General features: G+C 47.8%; 2 protein-coding genes across 2 annotated transcripts in view; one reads left to right on the forward strand and one right to left on the reverse strand.

Moving 5' to 3' along the window:
- Window positions 1-21,879, reverse strand: part of LOC144738160 (uncharacterized) — a 443,570-nt gene that overhangs the window by 38,014 nt on the left and 383,677 nt on the right. The gene's annotated exons all lie outside the window — the stretch shown is intronic.
- The window catches only part of LOC144738202 (uncharacterized), a 35,839-nt gene continuing 23,758 nt past the window's right edge, over window positions 9,799-21,879 (forward strand). The window contains 1 exon segment of the mRNA XM_078621209.1: window positions 9,799-10,823. Coding sequence (XP_078477335.1) covers window positions 10,005-10,823 — 819 coding nt within the window. The 5' untranslated portion in view covers window positions 9,799-10,004.

The raw sequence follows: 21,879 nt of genomic DNA on the forward strand, positions 1-21,879 counted from the left end.
CCGAAACGTCGTGAGAATTATTTTATTATGTTTTATTTTTATTATTTTATTACTTCCCTTCTACGTGACTTTACCGAAAGAACCAAGAAGAGGAGACCTTGGTGTTTAACCCTGGTGCTTCTCTCGCATGGGCGATCTGGTGACAGTCTCTCACAAGATGCCCCCATTGGTCGCATAGATAGCACGCACGGGCAAAGGCCGGTGGCTCCATAAGAGGCCCCTTGCCTACTTCCCCTTACCCTCCCAGTGCGCATTTGTTCGAGTTCTGCCTCTTATTGAGACACTCGCCTGGTTAGCCCCCCGACCATGGAGCGTAGCCCTCCCACCTCGGACTGGACTATCTCCGCTGTAGACTGCAGCTTGGTAACATGCAGGTGTACTTGGGTTACCTCCTCGCGTACTTGGGTCGCATGGCCTGCGTTATCTCCTATACCGGTCTGTATCCCTGCCACCCATCCTGGGGTTGTCTCACGGGGTCCCGGAGGCTCCCTCGTCCCCCCCCCTCACCTCCTCCTCTGGAAGAAGACTTGCAATAGTGCTATCCCGTTCCAGCCGTCGGAATTCCGCACGCTCGCGAGCAAATCCCTCACACACACACGTGCGCGTGCTCGGCAAGGGTGTTAAATGGGGGATAGGGGCAGTTCGCATCTGGCTGCCACCCCGTTGTGCTTGTCAGATGCTGCTGAACTTTCTCGGCGGCAAGGTCATCGATGATCTCGGCAGTGTATCCCAGGCGTGCGCTCTGTTAGCAAGCGTGATTTATTTTCGTGCGCGCTCACTGAGATCTGAAGTGAGAAGTTCACATCGTGGTTATTGTTGTCATGGTGGTCGTTGTTGTTTACCCAGGTAGAGCCTCACTCCTTCTCTGTCTTGTAGGGAGGCCGCTTTGGATTGCACCACTCTTCGATTTCACATTAACATGCTAATTTATTACATTAACATCACTTGCCCCAGCCACTTCTTTATGACCCTTGGGCTACACCCATTTCAAACCTTTTAAAACAGTCTGCCTCAGCAGCAGACCATGCATTTTCTATCAGAGTGTTTTTTTTGCATTCTAACCACAAGTATTGTGGTTAATGCACACATGATTCCTTGTCAAAGGTTTCAGTTTGGTGTTTTAACATCGTAACACCTGTTTTGTTGCCAGAAAAACGGGGAAAACCTATTCTCATATTTTGGTACTGGCAAAGGCTCCATGATGAAATATTGCAGTATATTAGAGGTGAGCCGTGCGTGTGCAGAGAGGACAGTAAGGAGCCGGAAGTGAATGAATTTTGTGGCAAAAATGCAGGCCTGATAATATGTAAGGATAATGTGGTAAATGAGAAAAAATATAGCAGTGGCGGGGTGTTGGAGTGTGCAGGTGTTACAGGTGTTGAAGGTGAACAGGTAAGCTAAAAATTGCGTGAAAACATAATAACTTACCCTTGAGTACACATGGAAAATTTGGGGTGTGTAGGTTTCATAGTGTTGGCGCAATTTGGTTCTCAAAAAAACACAGGAAGTCTGCTTTATTTATATACATTTATACTCATCTTGGAATGTTTTGTATACGGTTTCTCGACGTTTATTTCAGTAATTTAGTTTATTGGGAATACAGTACAGTACTTATTTAAATTGTGATGTATATTTTATATGCCGTTTACCTAACCCCATTATTTAGGTAAGGACTAAATATTTGATATCGGCACTTTAGCTTTCGCACGGCACTTTCCAAGAATGTTACCTCCGCGCTATTCAAGGGGCTGCTGTATTTTCTGTCCATCAGCTATAGCACAGGAGTACGGATTTTCAGCAGAAACTAGATCTCTGCTTTCTTGGTGTAATTACGGCCTATAGTACCATAAAGAGGCTTGGGGTTTTGGATTATTTTTTGTTTTAGATATCTCTGCCTCTGCTCACATTCGTTGAGGATTTTTATGATTTTAGGCAGGCCCATCTAAAGCTGTGTGACCAGGAGTCGGATCCCTTTCCTGTTCAACATGGCTTGTGGCCGAAATTCCCTCTGGCCCCATGCATTACATTACGTAGCATTTTCAAATAATGATGTGTTTTGAGAAGCTCACAATGGCCCTATAAAAAATTGCATTTCATACAGTAACAATGATATGCTAATCGATGCCTGGCTGAAGTCAAGGGATTGTCCCCTGCTGGTCAACTTTGTTACGCATGTTGATGATCTGGTCATGGCTACTCAATGATATTGAGTTGGAGAATCTTGTTCTGTACCTGGAGAATTCCATAACTAAATGGGGCCTTGCATATGTTCTACAAAAAGATCACCTCCCTGGGAAAATCTTGACCTAAAGCTTTCGTAACTGCAGGAATTCATATTCTTTGGGTCTTTCGGTTAAGTGACGTGACTTTACCAAAAGACCCAAAGAACACCTCCCTGGGAATTTAATGTCATTCAACACTGCACCTGCTCAGCTCTCCATGAATAATCAGGTCGTTCTACACGTGGTGGAGGAGCTCCTATAACTAGTTAATGTGTTCACGACCAGCTCTGGTTTGGCATCCAAAGTCTCACTTCAAATTAGTCTAGCAGCATTCTTTCATTAGGCTCTGTAACACTATGTTGGAGCTGCCTGGACTTTTTTTCTATACCAATGTAATAAACCTTCTTGAGACGGCTTCCGGAATCAGTCCTTTTTATTTTCAACTTCCACAGTTACACTTCACACACTCCCCGTTGCTGACAGACAATGGAAAGCGGGCAGACTTCCCGCCAAGTCCCCACCGCGCACGTGGCACCCAGAGCCCCGTACGCGCGTGACTCCTGCTCTTCTCGTTCCCAAGCCTGCTCCCGACTTCTCTCTCCCTCTCTCTCTTAATCCCTTCGTCACGTGGTACCCCCCAGCCAATCCTCCGTAGACAGTGTTGACTGTTCCCGATGGTTCCCTGTCAATCCCGGGACCACGCCTCTGATCCGGCTTCCCATTAGCTGAGGCCCCGATTGTCCAGGCCAATCACCCCTGCTAACATGCCGTGATCACGCCGAGGCCATGCTCCCTGGCTCACTCCTTATTGGCTACAAAGCGGGACCGGCAAGCCAATCCCCACGTGAACCCTCTATGGCTGTTATTACATCACCCCCCCCCCGGTGAAAAAATTAGCCGTCTCGGCTGGGAAAAGGGTGATCAACCAATTCCGTAAAACATCTTATTAGGGCACCAAGGTGCATTTAACAATAAAGGGTGAAACGGCGTCCCCGCGCCGAACAACACTTAAAAACAGTCACCTATGAAAAAACCCGACATACATTAGGGCGCCCCTGCAGCGCGGTAACGACAGGGAAGAAACAGCTAGACGATCAAACGTTAACGAAACGGGAGAGATTTCGATCGCGTACGTGACGCGGGACCCTCTCCGCTTCCAGCGCATGGTCGCTTTGCCTTCATATCGACAGGAGGTGGTAGGCTTGAAGAAGAAGAAGGTTGTTGGTTCTCGGTCATATCCAGGGCAGTCCCCGTTGGAGGGGGGGCAGCGGGGGCTTCCTCAGCCCTCAGAACCTGTTCATTTGTAGGAGGCACAACACAGTCCCCCTTGGGATCAACGGGCGTGGCAATCGACGTAATCGGTCCGGCAGAACCCGGCAGGTCAGCTAGTGGGAATGAGGAACCGACACGCGTATCAACATAGGGTTTAAGTCGCGAGGAATGAACATACCACCGACGTTTTCCGTACTGAACGCGGATACTCTGTGAGTTCCGAACATCCACCAGCGTTACGGGCTCCCGCCACGGCCTGTGCAGTTTAGGGGATGTGCCCACCGGCACCTGGGGGCAGTTGAGCCATGCCATGTCTCCCACTGACCAAGGCATGCGAGTACGCGATCGACGCGCATACCGTTCGATCCTTGCCTGGGCACGGGCCGGCGCACACCTGGCAGCCTCTCGCGCCTCCGTAACTCGTTCAAGCGAGTCCCGCACGTGATCAGGCAAGGAGCGGGACGGTTGTTTACTCGGCTTAACCAGTTGCACATCGATGGGTGGAACATTCTCACGGCCATACATCAAAAAAAATGGTGAGTATCCCGTGGACGCCTGGTATGTGCAAGTCCCAATCGGCTTGGTGACAAAGCATAGCCGAGAGGGTACGGTTGAATCGTTCCACCATACCATCCGTTTGCGGATGGTATGGGGAAGTACGAATTTTCTTTGTGCCCAGCGCGTCACAAACCTCCTTAAGCAATTTAGAGGAGAAGTTCCGCCCTTGATCTGTGAGCAGCCTCTCAGGTGCCGCCTTATCCATGACATACCCGTTCAAGAAAGCGTCGGTGATGGACGCAGCCGTTTGGTCGGGTAGAGGCCAGGCCATCGGCCATCGAGAAAAATATTCCACCCCGACCAGAAGGTATTTATTGCCCCTAGCCGACGGGGGAAACGGGCCCAGAATGTCCAGAGCAACTAATTCGTTGATGCGGGACACCTCAATGGAACGTAATGGCGGTACATAGTGGTTCCGAGGCGGTTTCCTCTTCGCACAATCATGGCATGAGCGGACAAAGTCATTGACGTCTGCCGTCATGCCGGCCCAGAAAAAATCCTTTTGCATCGTGGCCAAAGTCTTCTGGACGCCGAGGTGCATCAACTTATCAGCGTGCAGAGCGCGAAGCAGGTCGTAGCGAAGCGAAGTAGGCACGACCAAGCGTGGTTGGTCAGAAAACCCGTCGGTGCACATTAACAGTCCCGACTTGCCTCGGAACATCTGCCACTTCCATCCCGCCAATTGAGCTTTTTGTTTCCCTATCAATTTCCATAGCGGAGACAGCGAAGTATCAGCCTCCTGCTCACGTAACCAGACCGCGTGCGGCAGCCGTAAGGTATCATCGGTGTCCACCGACACCTTTTGGTCATCCTCATTCGCTATCGCCCCCATAACCGGGCAGGGCGAGGTGGGCGGTGCCGCAGCGGTGCGTGCCCGTCAGGCAAGTGCACGGAGGAACGGGTGGCAGCCTTGAGAGCGCGTCAGCGTTCGCGTGACGGGGGCCCCCTTACGATATGTAATATGGAAGGAAAATTCCTGTAACGATTCCAACCACCGAGCCAATTGGCCTGACGGCTGGTCCAATTTCAAGGAGTATTGCATAGCCGCATGATCAGTGCGAACGAGGAATTTCCTTCCATACAGGTACGGCCGGTACAATCGAACAAAATGCACAATCGCCAAAAGTTCCCGCCTTGTCACGCAATATCGCGTTTCCGCAGGGGACAGAACCCTGCTGCCGTACGCCACCACTCGCTCAACCCCGTCCTTACGTTGCGACAAAACGGCCCCAATGCCGATATCACTAGCATCCGTATCAAGGATGAACGGCTGTGAGAAGTCTGGGTAATCTAGCGTAGGCGCCGTGGCGAGGTGTTCCCGAAGTGATCTAAAATAACTTTCTTCCTCCGCTCCCCATTTAAACCTTTGATTTTTGCCCGTTAGAACGTGTAATGGTTTCGCCAACGTCGCAAAGTTCTTAACGAAGCGGCGATAATAGGAAGCGAATCCAATAAACCGCCGAACATCACCCACGGAAGTGGGTGTGGGCCACTTCTCGAACACATTTGGTTTTCAGAGGGTCAGTGGACACGCCGTCCGAGCTGACAATATGACCCAAGTAACGGATGGAGTGTTGCAAAAGGTGACATTTTCTAGGCTTAAACTTGAGGTCAGCCGCCCGCATTCTTTGGAAAACCGTCTCCAGGCGTTGGAGGTGTTCCTCGAACGTGCGGCTGAAAACAATGATATCGTCTAAATATATGAAGCACGTTTCCCACTGTAGTCCAGCCAACACCAATTCCATGAGCCGTTGAAACGTCGCCGGAGCCGCATTCAAGCCCATAGGCAACCGATTGAATTCAAAGAGACCTTGCGGCGTGCGGAATGCCGTTTTGGCTTTTGACTCATCATCGAGGGGAAGCTGCCAAAAGCCCGAGGACAGATCAAGGGTGGAAAAGAATTTAGCACCCGATTAAAGCATCCAATGAGTCATCCATCCTCGGTAAAGGGTACGCGTCCGCCACCGAAATTTTGTTCAACCGGCGGAAATCAACGCAAAATCTTGTACCACCATCTTTTTTCTTAACCAGAACGACGGGCGCGCCCCAAGGGCTGTTGGACGGCGAAATAATATCCGCCGCCAGCAATTCATCTACTGCTCCGCGCACGTGTTCCCTTTCCGCTGGGCTCATGCGATGAGGGTGCATACAGATGGGAGGTGTCGCACCGGTGTCAATATGGTGCGACAAAAGCGACGTGCGGCCGAGGTCCAAATCATTTCTGCTGAAAACATCCGTGTACCGTAGCAATAATGAACGCAGAGCATTCCTTTGCTCATTCGACAAAGAAGAATTTTCCCCGCATAAATCTGCGATCCAGCGTTCTTGCGAACAATCGTGTGGAGGCCCACCAGCGGGCATCCGGGCGCGCGGCGTTTCGTCACAAGAGGCGAAATCGGTAGTGGCGTGAGCCAGCACCGATACCTCCGGAACAACAACGCGGTCAGGTCCCCCATTCAACACCTGTATGAAAGGTGCCTGACCTGGTCGCACGATCGTTTGTGCCGCCGCCAAGGAAAAAGATTTAGCTACCGAATTTGATGGGGATAATAGCACGCCCTTCGCATTCTTTTCAATTTGAAGGGGTTTTCGGTAACGCAGCGGAATGAGCATTTGCGCTCCCGACGGAACCTCCACCGTAGCAGCGACTACGGCAGTAACTGCGTTACCTGTAGGCGCACTGGCCAGCAGGGAAGGCAGGAACGACATCCTACGACCCCCCGGCATTTCCAAATAATCCTGGTCGACCCGTATTTTCAGCGGCATCCGGCGCAGGAAATCAGTACCAAGCAAGCATGGGACAGCTAGCGAGCGAGAGATCAACACAGGTCCTGCAGCGGTAATATTTCCGATAGCGATGCTCACATCTACCTGACCACAGATACCCATGCTACCCCCATTTGCGGCTACACACGCATCATTAACCCTGCGTATCCGCGACGTAGGAATGGACAACAAATGAAAAATAACATCTGAAATGATGGTGGCAGATGCGCCAGTGTCCACCAAAATACGGACGTCAACGCCGTCGATGGTACCCCGTACCGTCGATGAGCCTGACGCCGCAGCCACAACCCTGCGAGCCAATTTCTTCCACTGTGTAGCAGAGTGTGTAAATGGTGCAGGAGAAGTAAAATTATCCTTAAGAGTGTAAGAATGAGTGCGAGTGGATGAATGATGTGACACGACCTGCCGGGTGTCCGATTTGTGCCGACTCGCCCGAAGTTGTTGCAGTTCCGCAGCAGGTGGAGGAGATGGAGGTCCCCTTGGCGGAAGAGGCGACAGCAGAGGTCGGCAGCGGCAGTCGCGGGCGAAATGGCCTCGTCTGCCGCACTTGAAACACGCGGCCGTCGTCGGCCGGCGGTCGGATGACCCGGCCCCCGCACGTGGACGGCCTGCGTAGTCACCACGCTGGTCGCGCAGCCGCCGTCCCGGAATCCCATGCGGAACGGCAGCAGCCAGCACATCGTCGTCGCCAGAGTCGTCGGAGCAGTGCACGACCCGTCGTGGAGACCACCCCAAGGGCGGCCCGTCGATTTCGGGTTTCCCCGTCCACGCCGCCATCTGGTCCCAGCGCTTGATGTTAAACTTAGCGTCCAGGCAGCGCGCCACCCATCGCGATGTAAGCGGTTCGTGGCCGCACACTGGAAAAGAAATGTTGAGCTCCTGAGACAACTCCAGCATCCAGCATACGGAAAGGATGAGTGGATCCAAATGATCGGCCGTCGCGTCGGGATAGGCAGCCATGGCCAGCGCCATCAACACCCCCCGATAAGCCAAAGGCGACTCCTCCGATCCTCGGCGATGCGACATAAATTTTCTGGTGGCTGACGTCGGTGGGTCGTAAAATTCCGCCATCTCTGCAAATGCATTTCGCAGTGTCTTCTTCTTGGACGCCGGGATGGAGCGGAAGACCCCCAGAGAAACATCATCAAGCAGTGTAGGTAGCGCTCCCAGCGCCTCCTCCTCCGTCCAATGCACGGATCTAAAGGCTGACTTGAAGCGCCACGTAAAAGCACTCCAATCGCCCCCGGCGAGAAATTCTTTAATCTGTGGAAGGCGATGTCTGCGGTGGCAAGCGCGCGCCGCAGGCGTCTCCGACTGCGGTTCCCGCGCTCCACCCGTCGCAGGCAAAATGGCGTCCGGCGGCCGCGTGGCGGCAGGCGCGCCCAAAATGGCGGCCGACGGCTCCAGCGCAGCCACCCCGCCCAAAACGTCGGCTTCTTCCCGCGTGGCAGGAGCAATGGCGGACTCCGATGCTGATCCGCAATCTGGCGACCCACGGCTGGTGAGGACGCTACCGCGGTCACCAGACTCAGCAGAATGGCGCGTAACGACTCGATCTGCTCCGCCATCAGCCGCCATCCGTCTTTCGTTCCTGCAGTGGTCGCATCTTCTCCCAGTCGACGTTGAGAGGCGTCGAGGAGAGCAGTATCAGCAGGCGGCATAGGGGTTGTAGCCCCCAACAGCTCATCTTCGTCCGTCTCGGCCTTTTCCTCCGATGGAGGCTCGGGCAGGTTCTTTTTTCTGAGGTGCTTGGTCATCTTGACGATTGTCCAAACGGTCGCAGAAGAACTTCTGACACCAATGTAATAAACCTTCTTGAGACGGCTTCCGGAATCAGTCCTTTTTATTTTCAACTTCCACAGTTACACTTCACACACTCCCCGTTGCTGACAGACAACGGAAAGCGGGCAGACTTCCCGCCAAGTCCCCACCGCGCACGTGGCACCCAGAGCCCCGTACGCGCGTGACTCCTGCTCTTCTCGTTCCCAAGTCTGCTCCCGACTTCTCTCTCCCTCTCTCTCTTAATCCCTTCGTCACGTGGTACCCCCCAGCCAATCCTCCGTAGACAGCGTTGATCGTTCCCGATGGTTCCCTGTCAATCCCGGGACCACGCCTCTGATCCGGCTTCCCATTAGCTGAGGCCCCGATTGTCCAGGCCAATCACCCCTGCTAACATGCCGTGATCACGCCGAGGCCATGCTCCCTGGCTCACCCCTTATTGGCTACAAAGCGGGACCGGCAAGCCAATCCCCACGTGAACCCTCTATGGCTGTTATTACACAAAGCTGTGAGTGTTCATCGCCAAGGTCTAGTCCATTGCAAAGGTCTCGTCAAAAAAACAGGCAATAGTCTACATTATAGACTGCCAATACACTCGCCGAGGTTAAGAACCAGGCTACAGTCTACATTATAGACTGCCAGTACGCTCACCGAGGTTAAGAACCAGGCTACAGTCTACATTAGTCGTTTTTTTTTCTTCTATTCACTTTATTTGTATTATTATTTTCTATCTATGTGACTTTACCGAAATAACCAAAGAATATGAATTCCTGCTGTCACGAAAGTTTTAAGTCAAGATTTTCCCAGGGAGGTGATCTTTTTCTAGAATATATGCAAGGCCCCATTTCATCATGGAATTCAACAGGTACAGAACAAAATGTTATAAGAATGGAAACAGTCAGGAAATTACCACTGCACATATGCAGCTTAAGTTAGATCTGTTCATCCTCGCATTCAAGCTCATCTGAGCCTGGCTTCACACCTCTAAGTTGCAAATGAACATTAATTTATACATTTCTGCATAATACAAATAGTATTCTTTTCAACAGCCTTTGCTATGTTAGCTAATTTTTCTTAAATAAATATTCCTGTCGTAGCTAGACAACCAAAATTGTGTGCTTGGAGTTTTTGGTAAACATTACTTTTGAAGACACTAGGGTGTCCAGGCATATTTATGACCATTTGCCCTCTCATTGTGTGCCTTAACAGCCCGTGTGATGAATTGGGGAATCTCTTTCACTATATCATGAAAATATGAATATGTATAGATGTGTAAGTCATGTGTGACTGTGTATATATGCATTCCTCTGTGCCTCAATACTCACATAGATGGTGTGGACATGCTTTTCTGTTTGCAGCTGACGCTCTCTCTGCAGAATTGGCCTGATGGAGCAAAGGCACTCAGCGCAGTTCAGTACAAGAAGGAAACAATGCGACCAGCATGCAAACAGCACGGATCGTACTGGAAATTTGACACAGCACCAGAGAACACACACAGGAGAGAAACCCTTAGAGTGCTGTGTGTGTCGGAAGGCATTTTCAGATTCATCTACTCTTAAACAACACCACAGAACACACACAGGAGATAAACCTTTTAAGTGCAGTGTGTGTGAGAAGGCGTTTGCAAAGTCATCAATTCTTAAATCACACCAGAGAACACACACAGGAGAGAAACCTTTCAAGTGCACTCTGTGTGGGAAGGCATTTGCAAAGTCATCAAATCTTAAGACCCACCAGAGAACACACACAGGAGAGAAACCTTTTAAGTGCAGTGTGTGTAAAAAGGTGTTTGCACGGTCATCCATTCTTAAATCACACCAGAGAACACACACAGGAGAGAAACCTTTTAAGTGCACTCTGTGTGGGAAGGTGTTTGCAATGTCATCAAATCTTAAGATCCACCAGACAACACACACAGGAGAGAAACCTTTTAAGTGCACTCTGTGTGGGAAGGCGTTTGCAAAGTCATCAAATCTTCAAACCCACCAGAGAACACACACAGGAAAGAAACCTTTCAAGTGCACTGTGTGTGAGAAGGCGTTTGCACAGTCATCACATCTTCAAAAACACCAGAGAACACACACAGGAGAGAAACCCTTCAAGTGCACTGTGTGTGAGAAGGCATTTTCATGGTCGTCATATCTTCAGACCCACCAAATAACACACACAGGAGAGAAACCTTTTAAGTGCAGTGTGTGTGGGAAGGCGTTTGCAAAGTCATCAATTCTTAAATCACACCAGAGAACACACACAGGAGAGAAACCTTTCAAGTGCACTGTGTGTGAGAAGGCGTTTGCAAAGTCATCCATTCTTAAATCACACCAGAGAACACACACAGGAGAGAAACCTTTCAAGTGCACTCTGTGTGGGAAGGTGTTTGCAAAGTCATCAAATCTTAAAAAACACCAGAGAACACACACGCATCAGAAAATCCACAAGAAGTGTAATCTGAAATCAGCTTGTGAAAGTCAAAGTGCTGCAATGACCCCATTGTTCATGAAACAAGAACCAGAAGACAACCCTAGCCTGGACACTTTGAAAGGTATCAAGGTGAAATATGAAGAGGCGAAGGTGAAATGTGAAGAAGTAACAGTGAAGAGCATAGAAGTGAAGGTTAAATTTGAAGATGATTCAACTCCAAAATCGGACCTTCACATAGATGGAGGCAGTGTGAAGCAGGAACTAAATTCTGACTATGAGGCAGAGCGAGGCAACTCCAAGGTGTTTGTGGATGTGGAGGTGTGGGTGGACTTCTTAGACAATACAAAGTCAAATGGAGACCAGGTAGATGTGCAAGCTTGAGACAATTAAGCTCCAATGGATGCACCTTTGTCACAGGCCTTTCTAATGAATATAATGTGAAGTTGAACACTCAATTTCTAGGTTCAAACTGCAGTGTAAGAGTGGCCAGTTTTTGTGGATCTGTAGGTTGGGTCGTTCTCGAATCCGGGAGCGACTCATGTGTTTTCTAACATATCTAATCTTAGACACTCGAAGGGTGCCCATAATGGGCATCTGCCCCTGTTTGCCACAAGGTGACCGTTCACTGGCTTGCATGTGGATATGAGTTTGTAAGTCGGGGGCGATGATTGATATACCAGTCGGATTTGAACCTTGAACCTCTGCAACAAATAGAGAATGTACTACTACTTGGCTTCGCTTTATGAGAGTGCGGCACATATAGGCCTAATCTCGTCAGAGATCAACTTGTAAATACGTTGTGACGTGATGCAGTACATTTCATTATAGTAATGAAATGTTGCCAATGTGCCTTTTGATTCTTTTGAATCATAATTGAAAGAATACCTGTCTGATTCTGTACATACATGCAACATTTTGTGTATTAATGTCAAACATGGAATATGTGATGTCCGGACAAAGTATCTGTTTTGGTGGTACGGGTCAAAGGGTATTTTTGTGAATCAGGCCGCATCTGACTCTGGGGCAACTCATTGTCTTTGAAATCGGGTGCATAGTCGGATAATTTATCAGTTAAGGTATGCCACTTAAAAGTTACGTATAGGAGATACATTCTCCACAACAACACTAATTATCATTTTGTACTACGTATATACATTTTGTCGAACTGAGACTTGAAATGGACCTTGCTGATGAACATCAGTTGAAGCAAAGCCCGACTGTTGAGACATTGTACACCAAAACCAGTCCACAGGTGGCCTGTACTGAACACATGCATTCCTAAAAGGCAGTGTTATTTATAGTTTGTGTAAAACATTTGAAGGCATCGCGGATTTTTGTTACAGATTTGTATTCTAGCCTAGGTTTTTATTGAATTTTTACTTCCATTTAAATTAAACTTTCTGTATGTGTCCATTGATATCCCACCTTGTTTACCACATGTTTACTTAAATATGTAGACGCTTCCTCTGAAGACATCACCTCAAATTAACGAGTGGGTTACGTCAGGGCCTCCTCCTCTCTCTGGCTTGTGATGTCACCAAGAGCAGAACTCGCCTCCTCGGAATCTAACGACTGCACTGTCTTGGAATGCATTTACAAAGTAATCAAATCTTCACAACTGCAAGGGAACACACATTAAAAACCACTTAATGTACACTTGGAAGGCATTTTGAATTGTTTTGAAACTGAAACACGCGTAAGGAGGTCTACAAGGAGCAGAGTCTGAGATTGACGTGTGAAATTTGAAGTTCCATAAACCCATCTTTTGTGATTCAAGGACCCAATAAAGATGGCAGCTGGGAAACGTCACCATTTGTGAAGGTGACCTGTGAAGGCTCTAGGGTTTGACTTCCAGGTCGCTAATGGAGCCAGAGACTAATCACATCCATTTGTAGATGTGGACGTTTGGGCGGACTTTTCGTACAATGTCGAGTAGAAGCAGACAGCATGTGTGACCATTAGTGTTGGGTTGACCTGTAACCAAAAGCACGAGACACGGTTTCCCAATGTTTATTTCAATTGTTTAGTTTTTAGTTGATTTGGAATACAGTACTTATTTGAATTGTAATATAAATTTTAGTTGACGTTTACCTAACGCCATTACTTGGGTAAGGCTTACGTATTGAATATCGCGTTTTTAGCCGTCGCGCGGCATTTTCCAAGAACGTAACCTCCGATATTCAAGGGGCGGCTGTATTTTCTGTCAATCGAGCAGGGGCGGTTTCTTCATTAGGGCGATTGGGCGACGCACCACCAAAGTGTGAAAGGGACTTTTTCAATCACATTCAAAATCTCATTCAACCACAAGAGTTACGCTAGCCGTTACTGTGCCTCTGGATATAGTCCAATCAGCGTCATGTCACGTTCTGTGGAGTACCGCCTCCTTTTGGGCGATTTCACTCTGGCTGAGAATCGCCCAGAGTGTTCCCATAGACTTACATTCAAAGATGTTTTTTTTCGAATGGTAGGCGCTGCAATGCATTCTCTATGGCTTCCGGGAGGGCTCGCACTAACGTGCTTACGTCATCATACGTAAGCACGTTTCAGTCAATATTATTTGTCGCCACCTAGTGGAATCTTTAATAAAAGAAACTGAGTGGATTGTAATAATAGTGAGTATAGAAACAAACAAGGAGATGTATTGTAAGAGTCACTTTATTTTTCATCAATATTAAAGTTGCCTTTACATGCTTAAGCTGTTAATTTATCCATTGCATGGGTGGACCTTATCCTTATCAGTCATCCACACATTTGCCCCCCCTGAGAGATTTTGCAGGAGCCGCCACTGCAATCGAGTACAGCAGGGGAGTACGGATTTTTACTAGAAACTAGATCTCTGCTTTCTTGATGTAATTAAGGCCTATGGTACCCTAAATAGGCTTGGTGCTTTGGGTTCCTTAATTTCGATGTCTCTGCCTCTGCTCACATTCATTGAGGATTTTTATGATTTTGGGCAGGCCCATCTAAAGCTGCGTGACCAGGAGTTGGAACCATTTCCTGTTCAACTCGTCTTGTGACAGAAATTCACTCTGGCCCAATGCATTTCATTTGTAATGTGAGGTTACACCTGGATGATGATAATTGGCTCTGCTGGCTTCAGCCCGCAACCAATGGGGAGTCGAGTTAGGGGCGTGGCCCTGGAGCCGTACATTAGCTTCGGGAAAGTTCCAGGGGTGTGGCTGAGGATTGGCTGCTGGGCATCACGTGGGCCAGGGATTTAAAGGAGCGGAGAAGCCACGTGGCTGGTGTCATGGTCCGGAGCCTGCCACGTGGTGGGCCGCCGCAGTCTCTCTCTCACGCTGTCAGCCAACAGCGTGAAGGAGCAAGGGAACTGGAGGAACGAATGTGGTGGAAGCTGTGAACGAAACTGAATAAAGAATTCTCAATTCACGATGTCGTCTCAATGGGGTTTATTACACATCACATAGCATCTTCAATAATTATGTAGTTTGAGAAGCTCACAATGGCCGTATAAATAAATTGGATTCGTCGCAGTTAAAAATAATACGCTTATCGATGACTGGTTATAGTTAAGGGATTATACTGGTAGGAACGAAGTGAACCAGCCTACAATAGATTACATCGTCCGTCCGTCCGATGTCCGATTAGGTGTAGCAACATCGCCCCCTCCTGCAAACACTTGGCAGGACCCTACAAAAACCTTTAGACTCAGTGAGGCTTTCCTGGCTAAACAAGTGTAACATTCCCTTATAATTCCCTGAGATCGTTTTTAATTAAAACATTTAAATTAAAAATTAACTCACAGCGGCCTAAAGCCTACAGCTAGGCCTAAAGCCTAGAACTAGGCCTCAAACTCTCCCTTCGTATCGTACCCCCGCCATTTCATTTTATTCTAGCCATTCATTTGTTCGTTCCTACCAGCCCACCCCGCAGGGACCTGTTTCCCTGCTGGTCAGCCCTGTTGCATCTGCTGATGATCTGGTAATGGCTACTCAATGAGATGGCTGGCTGAGGTGCCATCTCTTGTTTTGCCGGACACAGTATCAATAACAACAACCGCCATTCGCCACTAAGTGGCGGTCACGTCACCATGGCGCTTGTGCCAAGCTATGTGCACGGGGTAGACCCAGGTGCCATGGGTCGACTGACTCAGTTGACTGGACGATGCACCATCTGTACCCCCGACTGTGCCAACACACAGTGTACACACACAGTGTACACACACACATTGTATACACAGTGTACACACACAGTGTACACACACACACAGTGTACACACACAGTGTACACACACACACACAGTGTACACACACACACAGTGTACACACACAGTGTACACACACACAGTGTACACACACACAGTTTGTACACAGTGTACACACACACAGTGTACACACACACAGTTTGTACACAGTGTACACACACACAGTGTACACACACACAGTTTGTACACACAGTGTACACGCACACAGTGTACACGCACACAGTGTACACACACACAGTGTACGTCACCACTCATTAACTCGTCGGCGTGAGACGCCAGCGAAAGCTGTTCCCCGCTAGTGACGTCATGTCACCAAGATATTCAATCCCCCCACCTCCACCGCGCTTTTGACTGGCGGTTCATTAACATAATTTATTCATGAAAACAGTCGCTATTTCATTGCGACGGGTTCAGAAGCCACGCCCAATCACCCCACGTGGGCCCGTCTCATTAACATAATTTATTCAATTATACCGCTGCTTGTTGGGGGAGGAAATTGTGTGATGAACTCCGCTAGTGACGTCATGTCACCTCCTGCTGCCGCGTGACGTCACGATATATCCGGAAGCTGCTGCACCGCGCGCGCGCTCACTGAGATCCGAGGTGAGAAGTTGACATCGTGGTGGTTGTTGTTGTTGTTTACCCAGGTAGAGCCTCGCTCCTCTCGTAGGGATATCAATTGAGTAGCAGCGAGTATGGAATCGATGTCCAGGTTGGAACATTACAACGCGGGGCCTAGCCATGCGGGGACTTGCCTCCTGCCCTCGCCTGATTGCATTTGCTTTAATTCTCTGCTCAAGTTTAATTTGTCTTCATCTGGCTCACTACTTAGAAACTTTGTTTCTTTTAATTATTTCTACAGTTTTTTTTATCCTACCTAGGCCAAGCCCACTTGAGCTGCTATACCGCTCTTGTTTTCAGAAGCGACCTTCCCACAACAAAGTGGCTTATCAACGTGTGGAAATGTCTGTCGGTCAAATACTCTAAACGCGTGGTGATGTTAACTCTAAATGTGGAGGGGAAAACCATGAGGATCCGGAGGAAAATCTACGCGACCACGGGGAGAGAGAGAGACACGCAAACTCCAAATATACAGGAGGGGTCGCGATCGAACCCACCACCTCCTGTAATTCAGGAGAGGCAGTTAACATCTCCCAGCCACCATGGTGCACACTCGAGTATATTCCACAATGAGTCTCAGCACTCTAATTCAGGAGCGTTCTGCCGAGTTGGTTTTGCTGATGCACCCTTTAGACCGATGAACAACTATTTTTATTATAATAGTTTTTTGACCCTTTTATCTGGCAAGAAAACTGACTCGTTTTTTACGAGGAGTCATGTTTGCATAGACCACAATACCTGCAGTCATAATGCAAACAAAAAACATAACTCTGATAATGTATGCACTGTCCTTGAAGTTGATTGGTCCACACCCGAGACAGCTTTCCTTAGAGCCTAGTCCCTCTCTCTGATGGTGCATTGTCTTTGAGTTGTGCGCCTTTTGGCGTCATCTGGTCCAACACCATGTGAGACTAGGCTCTAAGGAAAGCTGTCTCGGGTGTGGACCAATCTACTTTAAGGACAGTGCATACATTATCAGAGTTATGTTTTTTGTTTGCATTATGACTGCAGGTATTGTGGTCTATGCAAACATGATTCCTCGTAAAAAACGAGTCAGTTTTGTTGCCAGATAAAAGGGTAAAAAAATACAATTATATATTTTTTATGGCAAATGAGATTCCAATGGTGTAAACTATTTTTATATTACCAATCAAGGCTCACAGAGCTGTTAGATCTTTTGTCAGAAGCCACCTGGCCATAGATGATAGCTCAACGAAATGGCTTTTCACGTGGAAGATTGTAGCAGCCAAATAATCTAAATGCATGTTACTAAATGTGGAGGGGAAAATCGAAGGACCCTAAGAAAAAATAATCCGAGTGAGCGAGTGTACTCATTTGTGTGAGTGTACTCCTTGAGCGTGCTCTGCGTGCGTGGGTTCGATTCCAACCCTGACGCATTTATAATTGCAGTTTACATTTTTTTATTTTTTATTTCTCTCCCTGTAGTGGCATTGATTTTTCTCCACATTTAGAAACATGCGTTTTGAGAATTTTACTGCAATACATTTCCATATTATAACCCACTAAGTTGAGCTATCATTTGTGTCCAGGTCGATTCTGAAAAAGAGCTATGCAGCTCAGATGGCCTCACCTGGTAAAATAAAAAATATTGTACTGTGTTTGAGGGTTTTTCAATTTAATTTCTCATTTAGCAGTTAAAGATTATGTTTCAGGAGGGTCCTGCATTCGACTGTTTGACCACCACCAAATATATTTTGAGTTTAGGTTTGGAAGAAAAACGGAAAACCCAGTGGAACACCAATGCCGACGGTGACGGCCGACGCCAGGATAGCGGCCACGGGCTTGAAGCGAGGGCAACCCGGCTCTTGTCCCAAGAAAGGAATCCGCTCCCCGCTGCCCTCCACGGTGGCTGCACGCTGAGCCCCAACTTTCCCAGGAGGTCGGTACCTGCAATACACTCGTGGCATAACACGCTCGACACGTATAACTCCTGGTTACACACCTGGTGTCCGAGGCGACCCTTAAGGGTGACCCTCCCCAGCAGTCCCATCCCACCTCCACTTGCAGTGTGCAGCGCACGATCCGGGGCCTGTAGGCGGCCCACGTCAACCCCGACCACGCTGCCGTGTGTTGCACTCACGAGTGACGTTACTGCCCCCGCCGTCGCCGCATTCTGGGTTGTTGTCGGCATCTGCGTGGGGGTCACTCGCTCACCATTATCACGACAGTTTATTTTTGTTGGGGCCACGTCAATTGCACCCCTCCGTGGTCAACCTCTTTAGGGAGGCCTTGGTTTCGATTTAAAGCTTTCGTGACTGCAGGGATTCATCTTCTTGGTTCTTTCGGTAAAGTCACGTAGAAGGGAAGTAATAAAATAATAAAAATAAAACATAATAAAATAATTCTCACGACGTTTCGGCCACAACGCAAGCAGCCGTCCTCAGGTGAAGAACATGTCTGTCGATAAGACAGAGTCTAAATGACACGTCTTAGGCTTGGAGTGTCTATTTAAGCTGTGAGGGAGGAGGAAGAGAGCCTTGACAAAATAATTTGCATTTGAAGAGGAATTTAGCATATTTATGGGAAATGCAGGAATGCGAAGTGCTAATTGTGAAATGCGTGGGAGGTGGGCGGGGGGTTTTCAAAGTCATATTATGCCCATGCATTATGCAGGATTAACAGCATCAAAGTAATATATAGTATCGTAATTGTATAGTGAATATATAGCAGTGTGATATACATTAGGGTGGGTAGAATAATACATAGTGTAATATAACAATGTATAAGGTATAGGGTGGTGTATAGTAATACAGTATATAATTTAATGTTGGGTTTGTCTATGGCAGCATATAGTACGGGGAAGACCTGTTTGATGTAAGGAAAAAAGTTTAGCTGGAAGCATATTATATTTTTTGCGACATAGAATTGTAATGTATTACTTACTGTTAGTAGCTCAGCTTATTAGAGAGTATATTTAGTATACTGATGATACTATGAAGTTTATACTTTAGTTTTTTACGTGGTTGTTTGGTTGCTGCAGCTGCATACTATTCACATTCCTTCCCTTTGTTGGTGCTGCCCCTGCCCCCTCCCTTTGATGCTGCTAATCCTGCATAATGCATGGGCATAATATGACTTTGAAAACCTCCCGCCCACCTCCCACGCATTTCACAATTAGCACTATTCGCATTCCTGCATTTCCCATAAATATGCTAAATTCCTCTTCAAATGTAAATTCTTTTGTCAAGGCTCTCTTCCTCCTCCCTCACAGCTTAAATAGACACTCCAAGCCTAAGACGTGTCATTTAGACTCTGTCTTATCGACAGACATGTTCTTCACCTGAGGACGGCTGCTTGCGTTGTGGCCGAAACGTCGTGAGAATTATTTTATTATGTTTTATTTTTATTATTTTATTACTTCCCTTCTACGTGACTTTACCGAAAGAACCAAGAAGAGGAGGCCTTGGTGTTTAACCCTGGTGCTTCTCTCGCACGGGCGATCTGGTGACAGTCTCTCACGAGATGCCCCCATTGGTCGCATAGATAGCACGCACGGGGAAGGGCGGTGGCTCCATAAGAGGCCCCTTGCCTACTTCCCCTTACCCTCCCAGTGCGCATTTGTTCGAGTTCTGCCTCTTATTGAGACACTCGCCTGGTTAGCCCCCCGACCATGGAGCGTAGCCCTCCCACCTCGGACTGGACTATCTCCGCTGTAGACTGCAGCTTGGTAACATTCAGGTGTACTTGGGTTACCTCCTCGCGTACTTGGGTCGCATGGCCTGCGATATCTCCTATGCCGGTCTATATTCCTGCCACCCATCTTGGGGTTGTCTCACAGGGTCCCGGAGGCTCCCTCGTCCCCCCCCCCTCACCTCCTCCTCTGGAAGAAGACTTGCAATGGTGCTATCCCGTCCCAGCCGTCGGAATTCCGCATAATCGCGAGAAAATCTCTCACACACACACGTGCGAGTGCTCGGCAAGGGTGTTAGATGGGGGATATGGGCAGATCGCATCTGGCTGCCACCCCGTTGTGCTTGTCAGATACTGCTGAACTTTCTCGGCGGCGAGGTCATCGATGATCTCGGCAGTGTATCCCAGGCGTGCACTCTGTGCTCGCAAGCGTGATTTATTTTTGTGCGCGCTCACTGAGATCTGAAGTGAGAAGTTTACATCGTGGTTATTGTTGTCATGGTGGTCGTTGTTGTTTACCCAGGTAGAGCCTCGCTCCTTCTCTCTTGTTGGGAGGCCGCTTTGGATTGCACCACTCTTCGATTTCACATTAACATGCTAATTTATTACATTAACATCACTAGCCCCGGCCAATTTTTTATGACCCTTGGGCTACACCCATTTCAAACCTTTTAAAAACAGTCTGCCTCAGCAGCAGACCATTCATTTTCTATCAAAGTGTTTTTTTTTGCATTCTGACCACAAGTATTGTGGTTAATGCACACATGATTCCATGTAAAAGGTTTCAGGTTGGTGTTTTAACATCTTAACACCTGTTTTGTTGCCAGAAAAATGGGGAAAACCTATTCTCATATTTTGGTACTGGCAAAGGTTCCATGATGAAATATTACAGTATATTAGAGGTGAGCCGTGTGTTTGCAGAGAGGACAGTAAGGAGCCGGAAGTGAATGAATTTTGTGGCAAAAATGCAGGCCTGATTATATGTAAGGATAATGTGGTAAATGAGAAAAAATATAGCAGCAGCGGGGTGTTGGAGTGTGCAGGTGTTACAGGTGTTGAAGGTGAACAGGTAAGCTAAAAATTGCGTGAAAACATAATAACTTACCCTTGAGTACACATGGACAATTTGGGGTGTGTAGGTTTCATAGTGTTGGCGCAATTTGGTTCTCAAAAAAACACAGGAAGTCTGCTTTATTTATATACATTTATACTCATCTTGGAATGTTTTGTATACGGTTTCTCCACGTTTATTTCAGTAATTTAGTTTATTGGGAATACAGTACAGTACTTATTTCAATTGTGATGTATATTTTATATGCCGTTTACCTAACCCCATTATTTAGGTAAGGCTTAAGTTTTAAATATCGCCATTTTACCTTTCACATGGCACGTTCCAAGAATGCAACCTCCTCGCTATTCAAGGGGCTGCTGTATTTTTTGTCCATCAGCTATAGCACAGGAGTACGGATTTTCAGCAGGAACTAAATCTCTGCTTTCTTGGTGTAATTACGGCCTATAGTACCATAAAGAGGCTTGGGGTTTTGGATTATTTTTAGTTTTAGATATCTCTACCTCTGCTCACATTCGTTGAGGATTTTTATGATTTTAGGCAGGCCCGTCTAAAGCTGTGTGACCAGGAGTCGGATCCCTTTCCTGTTCAACATGGCTTGTGGCCGAAATTCCCTCTGGCCCCATGCATTACATTACGTAGCATTTTCAAATAATGATGTGTTTTGAGAAGCTCACAATGGCCCTATAAAAAATTGCATTTCATACAGTAACAATGATACGCTAATCGATGCCTGGCTGAAGTCAAGGGATTGTCCCCTGCTGGTCAACTTTGTTACGCATGTTGATGATCTGGTCATGGCTACTCAATGACATTGAGTTGGAGAATCTTGTTCTGTACCTGGAGAATTCCATGACGAAATGGGGCCTTGCATATGTTCTACAAAAGATCACCTCCCTGGGAAAAGCTTGACTTAACGCTTTCGTGACTGCAGGAATTCATATTCTTTGGGTCTTTCGGTAAAGTGACGTGACTTTACCGAAAGACCTTCTTGAGACGGCTTCCGGAATCAGTCCTTTTTATTTTCGACTTCCACAGTTACACTTCACACACTCCCCGTTGCTGACAGACAATGGAAAGCGGGCAGACTTCCCGCCAAGTCCCCACCGCGCACGTGGCACCCAGAGCCCCGTACGCGCGTGACTCCTGCTCTTCTCGTTCCCAAGTCTGCTCCCGACTTCTCTCTCCCTTTCTCTCTTAATCCCTTCGTCACGTGGTACCCCCCAGCCAATCCTCCGTAGACAGCGTTGACCGTTCCCGATGGTTCCCTGTCA

The sequence above is a fragment of the Lampetra planeri genome, chromosome 78, assembly GCF_965212315.1.
Source record: "Lampetra planeri chromosome 78, kcLamPlan1.2.h2, whole genome shotgun sequence".
Taxonomy (NCBI): Eukaryota; Metazoa; Chordata; class Hyperoartia; order Petromyzontiformes; family Petromyzontidae; genus Lampetra; species Lampetra planeri.